At 42.3% G+C, this 18,910-nt stretch overlaps 1 protein-coding gene across 2 annotated transcripts in view; it reads right to left on the bottom strand.

The window, feature by feature from the left end:
- The window catches only part of MTUS2 (microtubule associated scaffold protein 2), a 388,026-nt gene that overhangs the window by 124,244 nt on the left and 244,872 nt on the right, over positions 1-18,910 (bottom strand). For both annotated transcript variants that reach the window (XM_027557497.1, XM_027557498.1), the window contains exon 8: positions 2,765-2,863. In XM_027557497.1, coding sequence (XP_027413298.1) covers positions 2,765-2,863 — 99 coding nt within the window. The remainder of the gene's footprint in view (positions 1-2,764; positions 2,864-18,910) is intronic.

Consider the following 18,910-nt stretch of genomic DNA (forward strand, 5'->3'; position numbering starts at 1 on the left):
ATCAGACAAGTCTCAACAAATTTGAAAGGACTCTAATCATCCACCTTTGGCCACCCAATGCGAAGAACTGACTCACTGGAAAAGACCCTGATGCTGGGAAAGATTGAAGGCGGAAGGAGAAGGGGACGACAGAGGATGAGAAGGTTGGATGGCATTACTGACTCGATGGACATGAGTTTGAGTAAGCTCCAGGAGTTGGTGATGGACAGGGAAGCCTGGCATGCTGCAGTCCATGGGGTCACAAAGAGTTGGAAACGACTGAGTGACTGAACAGCACTGAACCAAACAAATTATCCAAAGTATGTTCTCCAGCAACAATGGAATTAAATTAGAAATACAATCAGAGAGACCTCTGGAAAGTCCTAAATATCTGCAAACTAAAAAGAATGCTGCTAAATAATCATGGGGAAAGAAGAAATCAGAAAGGGAAACCTGAAAATATTTTGAACTCAATGAAGATGAAAACCCAATATATCAAAATATGTGAATTACAGTTAACGTAGTATATGAAAGGACATTTACTGTATTAAATGTACATTAGAAAATCAGAAAGACTTCAAATTAATGATATCAGCTAATTAAACTCAATGCAAGCAGAAGAGATAATAATGATCACAGTAGAAATCTACTGAGAATCAAGTAATATTTTACACTACATACAAAACAAATTAAGTGGATCACAGATGTAAATATAAAATCTATAAGTATTTTAGAATAAAATATAGGAGAAAATATTTATGAACTTGGGTTATGTAAAGATTTTTAAAGATAATACTAAAAATACGGTCCATAAAAGAAAAAATCATTAATTGGACTTCATGAACATTAAGAACTTCTAATCTTCAAAAGACATTGTTAGGGGAGTAAAAAACAGCACATAAATTGTGGAGAAAAGAAAATTGCAGATCACATACCTGAAAAAGTTGTGACCAGAATATATAGAAACTCTCAAAATTCAATTAAAAAACACTTCCAATTGAAATGGCAAAAGATTGGAATATTTTATGGAAGAATATACACAGATGTCAAATAAACATAAAAAAGATGTTCAACATTTTAATGTCATTAGTTGCCAGGTAAATGCAAATTAAAACCATGAGATACTGCTATGTACCCATTATAATGTTTATTATCTAAAAGACTGACCATACCAAGGGTTGGCAAGGACATGGAGGAACTGGCTCTCTTGGACATCACTGACGGGAATATAAAATGGTACAACTACCTTGGAAAACAGATTGGAAAACTTTTAAACAGATTTTAAAGCTAAACACATAGCTACCATATGACTCAGGCATTCCACTCTTAGCTATTTGCCAAGAAAAATGAAAGCAGAGGTCTGTACCAAGGCTTGTACAAATGTGCGTGGTAGCTTCATTTATAATAGCCAAATCCCTGGGGGAAATCTCCAAACTGTCTCAATAGGTGAATGGATATATTGTGGTACGTACACAGTGGAGTTCTATTCGCCGATAAAAAGGAATGGACTACTGCTTCAGTAGAGCTCAACCCCTTCCTCTCCTTTCCTGTTTTCTTTTTCTTTTCTCCCCTCTCTTGGCCTTCATTGACATGGATTTAAATTTTTTAAGCCCTCATTTCAACCTTTCCCTGCATATGTCTTGTTGGAAGTTTACAGGAATATCCTGACTACCCACATGGACAGCTGCAAGAGCAAAGGATTCCCACACCATGAAGTTTGCAACAACTAACCATGCCCCTCCCTCAACTTGCCCTTAAAAGTGCTTTGCTGAAATCCTTTGAGCAGTTCTGGGTTTTCAGAGCACAAACTACCAGTCTCCTTGCAATTAACCTTTTTCTGCTCCAAACTCCGACGTTTCCGTTTGTTTTGCCTCATCGTGCATCAGGCACACAAATCTGCCTTCGGTAACAGGCTCTGCCTCCTGACCCTCTTCATGTGTGACTTTGGATTACTTCCTATACATTTTTAGAATTTACTGGAAACATTATTAATAAGGTCATTATTCCACAAGGTTTCTGGTTCATAGTGTAGCAAGTAAGAGTGCAGTTTTGGGATTCAAAGTGCCTGTGTTAAAACAAAGGCTCTACTATTTATTTCCTGTGACTTTTGGGCAAGTTAATGAAAATCTATGAAGCTCAATTTCCTCACATACAAAGGAAGAGGCAATATCGTACCCATCCCCCAGTTACTGTGGGCGTTACGTAAATGAATACATTTAAAGACCTAAGGGCAGTACCTGGTATACAGTAAGAACTCAAACTTTAGCTGCTATTATTGCTACTATTTTTGTGCTTAAAGGTTATACTGCATTCTGTTCTACAAAGAGGCTGATGTCTTACAATATGAATTTCCATAATAGGTAGTTTTCAACTTTCACGACATTACATAGCTTGTTCATATAAGTATGTAAATAAATAACAAGTGTTTGATATCCACGGTTCATCTTTTTCTCCTCTTTTTGGAAAATTTATCTCTTGAGGTAAGATCTCCAAAATCTGTTTTTCAATTATAAATTATCTCAGGTGCTGTTGGAATAGCAGATACTCCTACACAGAGCAGATCCTACCCTCTAAATGTAGGATTAATAACATTTTTTTAAAGACGAAATGATGCCAACAGCTGGTTCATTTCAGCTGGAGTCAGAACACAGCTGCACACGCACGTCAAGCCCTGGAACAGTCACGCGTACCACGTGGGCTGGCAGTGCTCCATTAATGACATTTGAACAAAATGAATTCCAAGTTCAAGTCTCCTCAGATAACATAGTTCACATTTCTTAAATACCTGGCGAGTGAAGCTTGGTGCTTGAAGCCGCTGTCCTCTTAGGAGATGAAACTGCAGGTTTATTGGCATCTTGCTCTTTTTGTACTTCTTTCTTGGCTCCTATAAATAATTAGAAAAAGAGAGAAACAAACAAAAGAGAGCTCATTACAATCAAAACGGTTAACACAAATTGTTTGTGGAAAGGGAGGCTTAACAAAAGGCACACAGAACAAAATAATATTTGGGTGATTTGTTGCTATAGTCACCACCTCCTGTGCTTCAGGAATGACATGCTTGTTTATAGCAAAGGGAATTTTGTTATGAGCAGTCAGAGGAATAAGTACACTGCTGTCTCTGACATGATGAAAACCGCCCCTGTCTCTGGGGGTCACCGCACCCCAAGGGCCCTGACAAACTATGTGGGAGTTAAAATTTCACTGTCCTCAGCCACCAACTCAGTCGGCCTGTCTCCTTGCCAAAACAAATTTTCAGAAGATGGAGAAGGAAGCTGTAGCCGAATCTAACTGCTAATGACTCCAGCATCATGAGAGCTGAGCCTCGGGGGACTTGGTCTGCCTCTAATTAATTTCCATGCAGCTGGTCTGCAGAGGTGACCTGGAGAGCCTCCGAGTTCTATCTCTGCAGCAGCTGAGCCTTTGTGGGACCAGATGGCAGAGGCGGCTGCAGCAGCACAGGACATCTTGAACTTGGGCTCAATCTAAGAACGGGCACTCGGGACATGGCCCCATTTCTCCCTTGTGTGCTGGGCACAGACCCTCACCTCACATCCCCTTCATCAGAAAGTCAAAGAATGATGGATGGAAGATCAGAGAAGTAACACCAACCTGGGCGTACCTAGACCTGTCTCCACCTCAGGACCATTTATTATGCCATTTCTAAAGTAAACCCTGGGCTTTCCTGGTGGCTCAATGGTATAAAGAATCTGACTGCCAATGCAGGAGACAAGGGTTTGGTCTCTGATCTGGGAAGATCCCATGTGCTAAGCCCACATACCACAACGACTGAAGCCTGTGCACTTGGAGCCCATGCTCAGGAACAAGAGAAGCCATCTCAATGAGAAACTCGTGTACTGCAATGAAGAGTGACCCCTGCTCGCTGCAACTAGAGATAACCCACACACAGCAGCAAAGACCCAGCACAGCCAAAAATAATAAATAAATTTTTAAAAACCCCAAACACTGTGATTAAAAAAAAAAAAACCCTAGTAATGGTGATGGTCCCTTAGAAGCAGAATACAAACTTCCCTCTTCACTCTCAGCCCCACATCCTTACTCCCCCTTCAGAGGTAACTGCTGCTAGCAGTTTGCATCTATTCTTCCAGACATTATTCTAGTTATTTTTAAACATACCTACACAAACACATACATGGTTATTAATTAATTAAATGAATCGCATACGGTGATTTCTTTTTACCTACCCACACTTTTCAAGATCCTTTTCATATCAGTGCATTTATAGATCTTTTAAAAACGTCACATCATATTAAGGGGCAAAGAAGCACTATAATTTACCCATCCTCTGGTTGATGAGCATTTAGAGTGTTTGCAGGCGTCAGCTATTAAAAAAGATAAATGTGCTATGTAAACAGTTTTCTACTTCTTTGTAAGCATGTATCGGCCTCTTTACAGAATAAATGCACAGATATGCTTTTGCCAGATTAAGAGTCTGCTCATTTGCAGTATCGCCAGACATAGCCCGGTTGTCCTCCACCCAAAGCTACTAATTGACATTCCCAACCAAGTGTGGGAGACCAGCTCTTTGTACATCTCCCATGCCCCACTGACACTGAAGTCTCCATCATTTTGATTTTTTGCCAAACGCTTGGAATCTTTTTAAATTGGTCATATGCATTTGAAAATTGCCTCATTAAACCCTTCACCCATTTTTCTTATTGATGTGTAAGAATTCTTCATCTATCCTAGATATTAATCCTTTGCCTTTTCTACACATTACATTTTCCACATTTCACTTTTTACAACTTATTTATAGTACCTTTTGTTGTACTGTATTTTTAAATTTTCAATATGTCCAAATATGTCGATTTTCCCTTACAGTTTTAAAAGCACTATTTGAGATTATTTATATGCATGTGTGTATGCAAGTGTATGCACGTGTGTGTGTGTATGTGTGCACGCGCGCCCATACACATGATTGGGGAGGAGTTATTTCCGGGCTTTGCAGAGGGAGGCAGGTATTTGCAACCAACCTCTCTCTACTTTTCTGACCTGATTGGGCTCCTGCTTCTCCTGACCCCATTGGGCCTGCTTCACCCCCTCCCTCCATGTCCACTTGCCTCCTGCTCTTCCTCCTACATCTTGCTGGTGCTCAAACTTGCTGAACTTCCTCCCATTGCAGGCACATTCTCTTGAGTGCACATTCCTTCTGCATGGAATGTACCTCCCTGAACCTTGAGCTTGGTTCACTCACCTGCTCATTCAGGTCCTGGCACAGCTAACAGTCTCCAGGGAGGCAGTGCCTGGCACAACAGGTAAAACAGCCCTCCTGCCACCTGACACTCTCCCCTTACCTGCTTCATTCTTCTTTACATCACTTACTACCATCCAAAACAGATCTGTCTGCTAACTGTCTACCTTCCTCACTAGAATATAAACTTCAGCCAGACAATGCACCCTGCCCTGGACAGCATGGCCATCCAATCAATGCCCACTGTCCCCTCCATTTCCTATTGGGCTCTGTTCAAGACAGCTCATGCCAAGGCATGTAGGGGCTACAGGAGGCTGGACCCTCGGGGGACCCGAAAGCCCAGCCCCATGCCACTCCACTGAAGCCACACCCACCCCACAGAGGATCCAATTTGTGGCTCATCTCACTCTCCTTCCCTCTGCTCAGATCTTAGGTTTCAAGTAACACAGAAAGTCACCCAGACTCCTGGGAGCTCAGAAGGACAGTGTTAAAGGCCAAAGTTTGAGCTAAACACACACTTTGAAGGGAAACAAAACATAAATATTTATTCAGAGTTTCAATACTTTCCATCCAGCCTTCATGGAATGCTCTTTGGCAGCGTTTATCAAAAATTTAAACATTGATAGACTTGATTCAGCAATTCTGCTTCTAGAGATCTCTCTTCGGAATACAACTGTGAAAAGATGTATGTTCAAAGACACTTCATACATCATTCACAATGATAAAGACATGAAAATGACCAAAATGCACATGGGGAATGGTTAAATAAACTATAGTATGTTCATATGATGTAGCACTATGCTGCCAATAAAAACAATAAGGTTGCTTTATATTATACTGGCATGGAAAGATGTTCATGAGAAATAAATTAAAAAGCTATTTGTTGAAAAGTATGCATGGTATTATCACATTTTTAATACACAAAGATATTATCTATATTACAGCTGTAAATGGGATGTTCTCATAGCTCAAACGGTAAAGAATCTGCCTGCAATGCAGGAGACCAGGGTTCAATCCCTGGGTTGGGAAAATCCTCTGGAGAAGGGTATGGCAATCCACTCCAGTATTCTTGCCTGGAGAATCCCATGGACAGAGAAGCCTGGGGGGCTACAGTCCATGGGGTCGCAGAGAGTCAGACACGACTCAGCAACTAACACACACAGCTGTAAATATATAAAAATTTCTGAAAGACTGTTTCCTAGTTTTGTTGTTGTTGTTTAGTCACTTAGTCGTGTTGAACCCTTTGACTCCATGGACTGTAGCACACCAGACTTCCCTGTCCTCCACCATCTCCAGGAGTTTGCTCAAATTCATGTCCATTGAGTTGGTGATGCTATCCAACCTACTCATCCTCTGCTGTCCCCTTCTTCTTTTGCCTTCAATCTTTCCCAGCATCAGGGTCTTTTCCAATGAGTCAGCTTTTTGCATCAGGTGTCCAAAGTACTGGAGCTTCAGCAACAGTCCTTTCAATGAATATTCAGGGTTGATTTCTTTAGGATTGACTGGTTTTATCTCCTTGTAGTCCAAGGGACTCTCAGGAGTCTTCTCCAACACCACAATTCGAATGCATCACCTTCTTTGGTGCTGAGCCTTCTTTATGGTCCAACTCTCACATTCATGCATGACTACTGGAAAAACCATAGCTTTGACTAGACAGACTTTGTCAGCAAGTGATGTCTCTGCTTTTTAATGCACTGTCTAGGTTGGTCATTGTTTTCTTTCCTAAGAGCAACAGTCTTTTAATTTCATGGCTGTGGTCATTGTGCACAGTGATTGAGGAGCCCAAGAAAATAAAATCTGTCACTGCTTCCACTTTTTCCCCTTCATGAAGTGATGGGACCAGATGCCACGATCTTAGTTTTCTGAATATTGAGTTTTAAGCCAGCTTAAAATATTACTAGTTTTAAAATATTTTTGATAATGGCTACTACTTCTGAGCAGTAGGATCAAGGGAATTTTACTTTTTGTTTTCATATGCTTCTGCATTATTTCCACTTTTAATGAAGATCTCATACATTGTTTTTATAATAAAAAACAAAAGCCATGAAACCAAAAACAAAATGAAAATAATTTGTCTGCTCTATGAAGGAATAAGGAAAGCAACCAGCTGAGTACAAACAATTCCACAAGCATAACTTTGATCGAAAGTTTCACGATCCTGTCCCCGTAGGAACATGGAGCTGCCGAGAAAATTTCTCTGTGGTTCAGGGAACTCTTGATGGCACAGAAAATTAGGGCAATTAGTCAAGAATACAGTGGCTTCTGCAATTTTCTTGCAATGTGGACTCAGAGTAAATAATTTTTAAGTACACTGTAAACTTTCATTTTACTCCATAAGATCCCAGAGTACCTACTGAAATGGAGCAGGACCCGATGGTCCTTGCCCCCACATCCCATCCCCTGCCCCAGGTCCTCTGCCTGTCTTCTGTCTGTGGAAAAATTTAGCCAAAGAATAAGTTTAATCAGAGAACTGAGACCATGCAAAAACAGAGGAAAACAGTCACAGGAGACCAAATAATGATAGTTTAGTCTGTAAGCATAGCCAAGGACCTTTAGGTCCTTCTCAAGAGCTATAGATAATATTCTGAACCATGTGCCGTGAGCTGTCTCATAGATACTGAAACCTCCACCAGGTGGAGGCTAACTATATAATGACTAGACTGTAGCCGTGACATAAGCTGTAACAATTCTGAGAACCGGCCTCAAGGAAATTGGGAGCATGCCCTGGAACTGAAGGCTAACTGTACTTAAAACAAGATGGTGCTGGTCAGACCCCCAATGACCAATTTCAAGATGACTGTCAGAGCTGACTGTGCTGTTTCTGCCTACAGCCCCCTCCCTCCATCTATAAAAGCTCTTGCCCCCTGGTTGGACTTTGGACAGGCATCTGCCTTCCCACCCCTCAACTGTGCCCCATCCTGCCCCTTACCCCACGCGGCTGTGTGTGTGCAAAGTCCAGAACCCTGTCACTGCAGCTCTTGGAGCGGGGGCAGAAGAAGGCGGCAGTGGGGAAAGAAATGCTGGTCTCCCTCTGGTCTCAGAGGAGAAGTCATAGAGTTTCATTTGAAACTGACAGTCACTGACAGCAGTCACCTATTTCCAGACAATCCCTAAAGCGTTTCACCATAAACAGAGCAGCAAACAGCCTCTCAGAGGCTTAGGTCGAAAGGAGCTCCCTGGCAAAGCTCCTGGACACTGCTCCTCGGTGGAGGAAAGAAGAGCGTGTGAGCTCAGCTTCTCCTGGACACGGGCCTTCCACATGCAAGACTCCAACACGTGCTGCTCCAAGACCCACCTCGTGTTTTCTTACAACTGCTCATCACGGATGCTTAACGCCAAGTCCACCTGAGCAGAGCCCTGAGCCCAGGACCAGAGCCCCCCAGTCAAGAGCGGTGGATGAGCACGAGGCTGTGCTCTTAAAAATGTGATGACAAATGACAATGCTTAATTCAGAATCCTCAGGGAGCACATCAAAATGAAAAGAAAAAATTCGATTATAGATAATGGTTAGAAAAATGCTCTATTTTTTTTTCATAAAAAGAAAAATGCTATATATATTTTTTAATAAAATGAGCATATCAAGAAAAAAAAAATCAAAGGGAATTTTCATAGGCTCCTAACCTCACACACAATGGGCCACCAATCCCTGAAAATAAATCTCAGTAGAAGTAAGAAAAGATAAGAAACAAAAAGGATAAAGAAACCTGCACAGCCAGAGACTTTATGCTCCAACTGTCTAACTTTCTCATTCTATCCACTTGTGAAAGTGGAATTAATGGGGCTAATTCTAATTCCCCTAGCCCAACAGACCTGGCCCAGATGTCATGAAAGGCCCCGTTAGGAAGATGAAGAGGAACAGGAAGAAAAATGAAAGGTAAATGTGACAACAATGTAAGTTATGATTATCAGGCAATGGAGCTGCAGAAGGCGAATAGGAAAACATGAGTGATGTAACCAGGAAGCAGGGATTCTGTTGTCACTTAGGAGATGGATAGAATGAGGGGCCATTTCAAGGAAAGATTTATAGGGACTGAATGGGATGAAGAAAGGAAATATTATCTAGATAAAAACACAACAAATAAAAGAGGAACCTGGATGAGTTATAAATGAGAGGGGGGAGGTGAGAGAGGACTCCAGAGGGGTTGCAGAGATAAGAGAAAGAAACAGCTTTTAGCTGCCAATAGTAATATATTTTTTTACTGCCACTCTTGGCTTGCAGAATCTTAGTTCCCTGACCTGGGATCGAATCCATGCCCACTACAGTGGGCTCTCAGAGTCTTAACCACTGGATGGCCAGGGAATCCCCATGCCAATAGTAGTTTTAAAAAATCAACAGAAATATCTGACATTGGTGGAAAATGGAGTTAATGAGGGAAACAGTCTAAATATACCTGAAATGAGGCTAGATTGAAACTATTAAAGGTTCATTCCATTTCCTCCACCCTTTATTGCATGTGTGAGGGAAGTGGAAATTCAAAGTAGAATAAAGGAGATTTCTGTGCTCAAATAAAGACCTACAAAAATCAGACTTGTAACAGAGATCTAATTATTTCCTGGGATAAGAGCAGGGATAATTTACTTTTGAAGACTGTTGTGAAAAGGTAAGAATGAAGGAGTGAGGTTTGGGGGAAAATACCATATCTATTTAAAAGTTTTATAATCCCCAAGTATGGACTTCCCTGGTGGTTCAGACAGTAAAGAATCTGTCTGCAATGCAGGAGACCTAGGTTTGATTCCTGGGTCTGGAAGATCCCTTGGAGAAGGAAACAGCAACCCACTCCAGGATTCTTACCTGAAGAATCCCATGAACAGAGGAGCCTGGTGGGCTATAGTCCATGGGATTGAAGGAGTCAGATACGACTGAGTGACTAAACCACTACCACCCACAACTGGCCTCAATCTTTCAGAGTAACTTTCTCAAATGGTCCTCATCATCCTCACCCAACTTATCTTTCAGTCAGGAGATCTCTTTCAAACCACCCAGCACCACCTCACCGGAACTCGAAGCCCTATGCTTGTGTTAAACTCTTTTTCCTTGGAGGTACCTAACTATTGGCTGATATACTCTAACACTGTTCCTTGCTGTCACTACAGCTATAGTTACTGACTTTCACTTACTCCTAGACATGGTCTTCCTCTTACCTCAGGTCCTGCCATCAAGCTGGGAAATGTCCATGATCCCATGCACAACTCATTTGACATCCCAGCCTTTCAGTACTTAGACAACTGCCACTCTTCTAGGGTCTTCCCAGTAGTCATGTACAGATGTGAAAGTTGGACCATAAAGAAGGCTAAGCACCAAAAAATTGATACTTTCGAGTTGTGGTGCTGGAGAAGACTCTCGAGAGTTCCTTGGACAGCAAGGATATCAAACCAGTCAATCCTAAAGGAAATCAACCTTGAATAGTCATTGGAAGGACTGACACTGAAGCTCCAACACTTTGGCCACTTGATGTGAAGAGCTGACTTATTAGAAAAGACCTTGATGCTGGGAGAGAGTGAAGGCAAAACAAGAAGGGTGGCAGAGGATGAGATAGTTAGATTACATCAGGGACTCAATGGACATGAATCTGAGCAAACTCCAGGAGATAGTGGAGGTCAGGGGAATCTGGTAGGCTACAGACCACAGGGTCACAAAGAGTCAGGACATGCCTTAGCGACTGAACAACAACAACTCTTACTAGGCACCTTTAATCAGGAAACCTGGGTATCACCCTGCACCTTGGATCACCTAGAACCTTACCTCTGAAATTCACACACCCCACTTTGGCCGCAAATTTCTTCTTACAGTTGGTCACTTGGCTAAACCCAGAATTCTGATGCGGCAATCATTCCCCTGGGGATTGAGAAGGCGTCTTTCTTTCAGTGTTCAGGGGTGCTTTGGGAAAGTTAGGTACTACTCTAAAGTTCAACCTTGGTGCCTCTTCTTTTCCCCAGTCTTATGAAATCTTATGATGTGCCCGTCCCGTGAGGGTCTTTTTTCATTCATTATGCTGGGCACCTGGTAGGCTGTTCCAGTCCCACAGCGGAGGGAAATTTTCTTAAAATGTTGCTTTCATCATTTCCTCCCCTCTGATTTTTCTATTTTCTTTAAATTGGGTATAGCTGCTTCACCACGTTGTGTTCGTTTCCACTGTGGCACGAAGTGACCCAGCTCCATGTACATATACAACCCCTCCCTCCTGGACCTCCCGCCCGCCCGTCAGGAGGCACCAGGGAATTTTTAATCTTTTTACTTGGGCACTTTTAATACTAAGCAGATCATATTTGTATGGGGGAAATGCTAGCCCTGAAAGGCACGATTTTATTGTGTTCTTGAATTAATGGGAAAGTAAATTACTGGATAGAATAAGACAAATAATTCAGACCATTCCTTTCATTTGAACTTACCTAACTAAAACTGCCACGGTGAATAAAACCCAGTTTCTATTTAGGAAGTTTTGAAAAATCCAAGTACTTTTCCCACCACGATTTACTTATTCACATGTTCTCAGGACCTAACAGATCATGCAGAGTCTTGATTCCCCAGGAGAACTGGATTATTTTCCTCCCACAAATCCATCACAGGAATAGCTTGACTCATTATGTTCTGTGTGAAAGTGATTTCTCATTACTCACTTAGGACGTCAGGCCTGTTTATTATGTGGGGAGAAACAGATACTGGAGAAGAAATGAAAAAAGGAAAATAAGAAGTGGTTTCAAAATGTCAGGAATTCACCTGACTGTAAGGATTATTGTACTATAATTCTCTAATTTTTTTACAGCCTATGTTATGATTGTCTTTTATGATAATATTCATCTTTTTCTTCAAAATGTAAACTACCAATGTGGTAAACGATAACTCACAGTTGAGACAGTGGCCACTATAAAATAGAAGCTATGGTGATAAAATAAAAGTTTTGCAGCTAGATTCCCAGGCTTGAAGTCAACCCAGAAATCTTCCGGTTTCATTACCCTTAGAAAATGACTTGATCTCTCTAATCCACAGCTTCCTAATCTATAAAATAAGGTTAAGAATAGTATCAGCACATCATAATAAGTAAGGATGCAATGAGATGGTGGGTCTGGCAAGCATACAGTAAGTACTCAAAACATGCTGGCAATTATTATTCTACTTGACGTCATGAACCATGACGTCATGAACCATGACGTCAGGTTGGCCACTGTCCAGCTTGGATACACAGCAGGGTATTGTCACACTGCTGTTGTTCAGTTGCTCAGTCATATCTGACTCTTTGTGACTCCATGGACTGCGGCATGCCAAGACTACAGAACGAACTTCAGCTTCAGCATCAGTCCTTCCAATGAATATTCAGGACTGATCTCCTTTAGGATGGACTGGTTGGATCTCCTTGCAGTCCAAGGGACTCTCAAGAGTTTTCTCCAACACCACAGTTCAAAAGCATCGATTCTTCGGTGCTCAGTCTTCTCTGTCACATTACTTATTCTGCTGTCATTCATCCCTATCAACCTGCCATGTGGGTTGTTCAACAGTCAGAGCTACTTTTGAGACTGCTGCTGCTGCTGCTGCTGCTGCTGCTAAGTCGCTTCAGTCATGTCTGACTCTGTGCGACCCCATAGACGGCAGCCCACCAGGCTCCCCCGTCCCTGGGATTCTCCAGGCAAGAACACCGGAATGGGTTGCCATTTCCTTCTCCACTTCTAAGACTGGGGGACTCTATATTTCATACTCCTGCATCTGGTAGTCATACACTGGCTTCTCATGTCCATCATGGGCTTTAGACTCTGATCAGCTGCTGAAGAGATTACTGATAACAAAGTGTGGGGCCTGAAATAGTGCTTGACACAAATATGCTGATCGATGGATCAAAGATGAATACACGAAGACTCTGCAATGTCCAAGAAATGTGTGATGTTTTGCCAGTTATCTTAGAAAAGGAATGGCTGGCATTTGTTTTTTCTTACTATATTTTCATTTTTCCTAGCTCCCCCCAACGTCATCACCCAAAGACAGTAAACAGGGTATTTGGTATTTCATCAGCATAAGGTAGCTAGTAAAACATACAAATCTGGAGAGAACTGGAAAGTTTTAAACACTGACATGTAATTAAAAGTGCCGTGCTCATCAGGCTAAGAGACGGGGCTACAGCATGGAAGCATTTTGCATAACAATGCACTTACAGTTCAGGAGGCAGAGTTATGAGGCACGTAAATGTCAGAAATCACAACGCAAAAGCAGCTCCACAGGACCATTGGCACTAATTACTGCTGGCCCAGCTCCCATAGCTCTTGGAGGCTGACAAGCAGAGTGGGCACAATACCAGGTGTGCAACCTTTGAGATGCAATACGTGCATATACTCTTACGTGAGAGTTAGGGTTTTCTGCCCCACTTTGGAGGGGCCACCACATCATTTCAGGTTTCACACCAGCCTACACGGGGCTTAATAGCAAGTGAGTCGTGGTATTTTACAAATTCTCGCTGGTACGATGGGCGTGTCCCATTGCACCTCCCAAATCATCAAAAATATCATCCGTGCTTCCATGAAAGAAACGGCAGATTAAGAGAAATATATCTTGTCCCTTACCTGGATCATTCTGTGACACTTCGATGATAATTTTTAAACAGCCCTCGAGGCCACTAAAGTGCCCAGAGGATGAGGTTATCAGAGCTTTAAACTCAAGTGTCCACACACAAAATCAAACTGTCCCAATGAACCACCTAAGGGGCAATGCTTGTGTGATGATGAAGAGGGGACCCACCAGTAAAAGCAGTGACTGAGGAAGCAGCTGTACATTTTCTGTACTTTTTTATTTTTGACCCTGTCTTTTTACCAGCTTTCCAGTTCTTCCACAAAAGGGTTGAAAGGGGAGAGGAGGCTGCACGTTTTCAAATTAACAAGCCATCTAGTGGTCAGCAGCCTAGGTTCAAGACTTTCAGTGGGGAGGGAGACCTGGGAACCTCTAATATTTACAAAGAGGGGATCTACATGGTCACCTGCACAGAACGCCATCCCCACTCCTGCCGCCTGGCAACTCGGACTGACTGGTTAGGTCTCCCCTGCATGCTTTTTGCACACTGTGTTAGGTCTGTTAAATACGCCTCCACCGTACACTCAGCGTGGGTGTGTGTCCACCCAGCCCTGTCCAACTCTTTGAGACCCCGTGGATTACAGCCCTTCAAGCTCCTCTGTCCAAGGGATTTCCCAGGCAAAAACACCCGAGTGGGTTGCCATTTCCCACTCCAGGGAATCAACCCAACCCAGGGATCGAACCCAAGTCTCCTGCGTACATTTTTTACTGCTGAGCCACTGGGGAAGCCTGTTACACTCAGCATAACCATAATTAAATACGTGTGTAAGTATGAGTTTTATGCTTTTTTCTCCTGTGACACCAGCAGCCCTGTAGAAACAAGGACTGTGTCTGTCCCATTCACGTGATGTCCCCCAGCATCCAACACAGAGCTTAACTCAGAGAAGGTGCTCTCGAAACCTCCATGGAATGAATGGAAGCCCATCCACACCTCCCCTGACTTTGCCCGGCCCAGAGTGACTGAGCTGGACTCTGGGGTCATAGCATGGGACTCACAGGGCCTTCTGGCCTGGTGGGGAGGAAGCTCTCCACCCACTGCTGGCCAGAAAGAACAGCAAACAGGCCTTCCAAGACACCCACAAACACCACCCTCTGAACCATGCAATGGATAGTCACTCCATCCATCATCCCGCCATATTTTCCTATCTCTGGGACCTCATGCAAAGGAACAGGCCTCAAATGTATCACCTTAATTTTTCTCCCACTAATGTTCTTTCTAACACTTCTACTCTCCTGTAAACGCCTCCACCCCCAAGCCATTGCAGGTCCCTCTGTTGGCTTCACGAGGACTGATGAGCTAAAGCTGGGGGAACCATGGGGACCCCGTCTCAGGGAGAACACAGCCAACACCAAGTGATAACACCCCCTGTACTGAAGAGCCCAGCGCAACCTAATTGCTCTGGGCTTGTCCCCTGCAGGTCCCACGCCTGGGTCAGCATGGGCTTCCACACTGTGCGGTGCCATGACTCTCTCACCGTCAGAACTGCCTCTCAGAGTCATTTCCATTAAAGGAGCATACGTCACCTGCTATGGTGAGAACAAGTCCCCAACCTCCAGATCCAAGATGCCCGTGGCAAAGTGAGCCCTTTACCTGTCCTGTCTTGTCCTAAAGTTGCATATTTTGTTTCAGCAAGTTCTTACTGAGTCTCTTTATTTAGATGTGCCCAGAGAGGGGAGATGATGCTTGGCCAGACTGGAGGGAGGGTGAGGAGACATGTTAGAGCAGGCTGTTTACAGAACCCAGAACATCCAAGTGCTCGGTAAAAACATTCTGACGGTGCAGACACGCTACTGGTATTTTTACACTATGAAGAAAGAAGAAAGTGTTAGTCTGTCAGTCGTGTCTAACTCTTTGCAACTCTATGGACTGTAGCTCACCAGGCTCCTCTGCCCATGGAATTCTCCAAGCAAGAATACTAGAGTGGGTTGCCATTCCCTTCTCCAGGGGATATTCCCGACTCAGGGATCAAATCCGGGTCTCCTGTATTACAAGCAGATTCTTTACCCTTTGAGCCACCAGGAAAGGCTATAGTATACCCAGAAATAGGAATTCTCAGGTGATGCAGTGGTGAAGAACCCGCCTGCCAATGCAGGAGATGCAAGAGATGCAGGTTCAATCCCTGGGTTGGGAAGATCCCCTGGAGGAGGAAATGGCAATCCACTCCAGTATTCTTGCCTGGAAAACTCTATGGACAGAGGAACCTGGTGGGCTATAGTCCATGGGGCTGCAAAGAGTCGGACGCAACTGAGCGAGCACACATACACGCCAAAAAACACCTACATCTGTGATTTTAATACAGAAATAATAACCTGCTTTTAAAGAAGTAAAATAATTTTTGTGATACAAGTGGAGCTTCTGTACCTATAAAGCAACAGCCTCACTATTCCCAGAGAATTTTTTCCTTAGGGGGAGAGAAACCGAAACAATAAGACATCAGCTGTTCATTCTCTGTATAGCCATACGAAATCCTTCTATATAGCTGAGTCTGAATAAAGGAATTTTATTTTCCATAATACATCGTGTCAACATGACACAATCAGAAGGCATATTGACCAAGCAGTATCCTATCATCAGATCAACACTTCAACTGAAAATATTCTCCCCTTTGCTACAACAACTGCAGACCAGTTAGAAAAGTCAATGGGTAAAGCCTGAATATTTGTGCAAAATTACGTAGATCAACATCCTGGTGAGATGTTGTATTTGACATACGAACAACAGAACAGCTTTTCATGAAAATTCAGAGACAAAGAGTCACTAAAAGACTAAGGTTAAGTTTCTAAAATTCTTCTCTTTATATAGCAATGGAGAGGGTGTTCCATACTTTTTTTTTTTTTAACCATTAGCACTAAATCCATGACAGTTTCCTTTGTCATCATACTGATGTCAAAGAAGCTAAGATCTTTATTAACTTATAGGAAGATGATATTCTGGGAGTAGATCTTGCTCAGTACAGTGTTATTAGTTCTCAGCCTGTGACTGAAAGCCCAGGGAAAGAAGGGACGTGGACAGAATCCAGAATGGATTGTAGGGGATCAGGGTGCGGTGTGTGCATAACTAGCATTGTCCCAGAAAGAAGACTCACTCGCTCAGTTCTAAGGCGGTGGATGAACCTAAAGCCTATTATACAGAGTACAGTAAGTCAGAAAGAGAAAGATGAATACTAACACATATATATGGAATCTAGGAAGATGGGACCGACGATCCTATGTGCAAGGCAGCAAAGGAGACACGGATGTAAGGAACAGACTTTTGGACTTAGTGGGAGAAGGAGAGGGTGGGATGATTTGAGAGAAGAGCATTGAAACATATACACTACGAGCCAGCGGGAGTTTGATGAATGATGCAGGGCACCCAAAGCCTGTGCTGTGGGACAACCCGGAGTGATGGGGTGGGGAGGGAGGTGGGGGGGGGGTTCAGGATGTGGTGGACACATGTATATCTATGGCTGATTCATACCGATGTATGGCAAAATCCATCACAATATTGTAAAGTAATTAACTTCCAATTAAAATAAGTTAATTTAAAAAAAGGAAGACTCAATCTCAACCTTTATTTTTCAATGACAGTTATTTCAATAAAATGTAATTAACTGGCTTCCATCTGAGTAAGAATGCCTAAGCAACACAGCACAGAGGTTAGGTATATAGGTTTTAAGTGAATTTGAATATCTTTTCATATATTTATGGCCACTGACCACTTTGTTCTTCTATGGTCTAAGTCACCCATTCATATATTTTACCTATTTTTTCAAATTAAGTTGTATTTTTTTCTATTGATTTTCATATTAAAACTTTGTTGCAGCATTTTCATTCAGTCTATCAACCTTCTTAATTCTATGATGTTCATTATTGCAGACAATTTAAAATTTGTATGTAGTTAAATCTTTTTTTTTAAAGGTTTCCAGGTTTTATATCATGTTCAGGAAGGCCTTCCCTATTCCCAAATTTTAAACTATTTCAATTATTTTATTATGAGAAAAGATATGCTTAAAAATATACTATTAAAGTTGTCCATTATGTTGTTCAACGTAATTTTTTAAAAATTCACAAAATTAAAATCGTACATACACATTTGTGCTAAAAAACAAGTTCTCTCTTCTGATAAAGTGCCACACTCTATTTTTTCCCCCCCTAATTATGTTTTTTCTTTCTTTCTTTCTTCTTGCAGCCAGGAAGCTCTGAGTCCAGTTTTATCAGGCTCTTCTCTTTTTTATTACTTGGATTTTTAATCCTCTGGGCCCTTTACTGCATGCTACCTTGTATCTTTGCTGAAATCAGAAAGTGATTACAAAATAAACAAATCAGAAAATGATTAAACAAATAAAGAGAAAGTGATTAAGTGATTTTAAAAGTCTATTATATTTAATTTAAACTTTTTTGGGTCATTTGTTTCTTAACCCATCTTTTAAAAAAAATATTGTTTTATTTCAGCTGCACCGAGTCTAACTGCAGCACACAGGCTCTTTAGCTGTGGCATGTGGGACCTAGTGCCTTGACCAGGGACAGAACCTGGGCCCCCTGCACTCGGAGCACAGAATCTTAGCCACTGGACCACCAGGGAAGTCCCTCTTAATCCATCTTACAATGACTTCCTGGTCTGCTAGAAATAACTGACAGCCAGCGGATAAGATTACAGATCTCTTGTTCTCACTCTAATTGTTGTTCAGTCACTCAGTTGTGTCCAACTCTCTGACCCCATGGACATCAGCACACGAGGCTTCCCTGTGCTTCACTATTTCCCCGAGTTTGCCCAGACTCATGTCAACTGAGTCAGTGATGCCATCCGACCATCTCATCCTCTGTCATCCCCTTCTTCTCCTGCTTTCAATCTTTCCCAGCATCAGGGTCTTCTCAGATGAGTCCGTTCTTTGCACCAGGTGGCCAAACACTTCAGCTTCAGCATCAGTCCTTCCAGTGAATATTCAAGGTTGACTTCCTTTAGGATTGACTTGTTTAATCTCCTTGCTGTCCAAGGGACACTCTAATTATTAGTGTACAATTCTGTTTACCTTATTGTGACTGTTCTAATTATTCTTGAATCTAAGTCACCTATGGCTTAAAGCAAGTGTTTAAAATGTTTCCTGAATAAACAAACCAGAAAAAAGTTACTCACAGAAAAAACTCACATCAGAAATCTAGGTTAAAAGAAACAGCCCAAGCATTCCCCG

This window comes from Bos indicus x Bos taurus, chromosome 12, assembly GCF_003369695.1.
Source record: "Bos indicus x Bos taurus breed Angus x Brahman F1 hybrid chromosome 12, Bos_hybrid_MaternalHap_v2.0, whole genome shotgun sequence".
Lineage (NCBI taxonomy): Eukaryota > Metazoa > Chordata > Mammalia > Artiodactyla > Bovidae > Bos > Bos indicus x Bos taurus.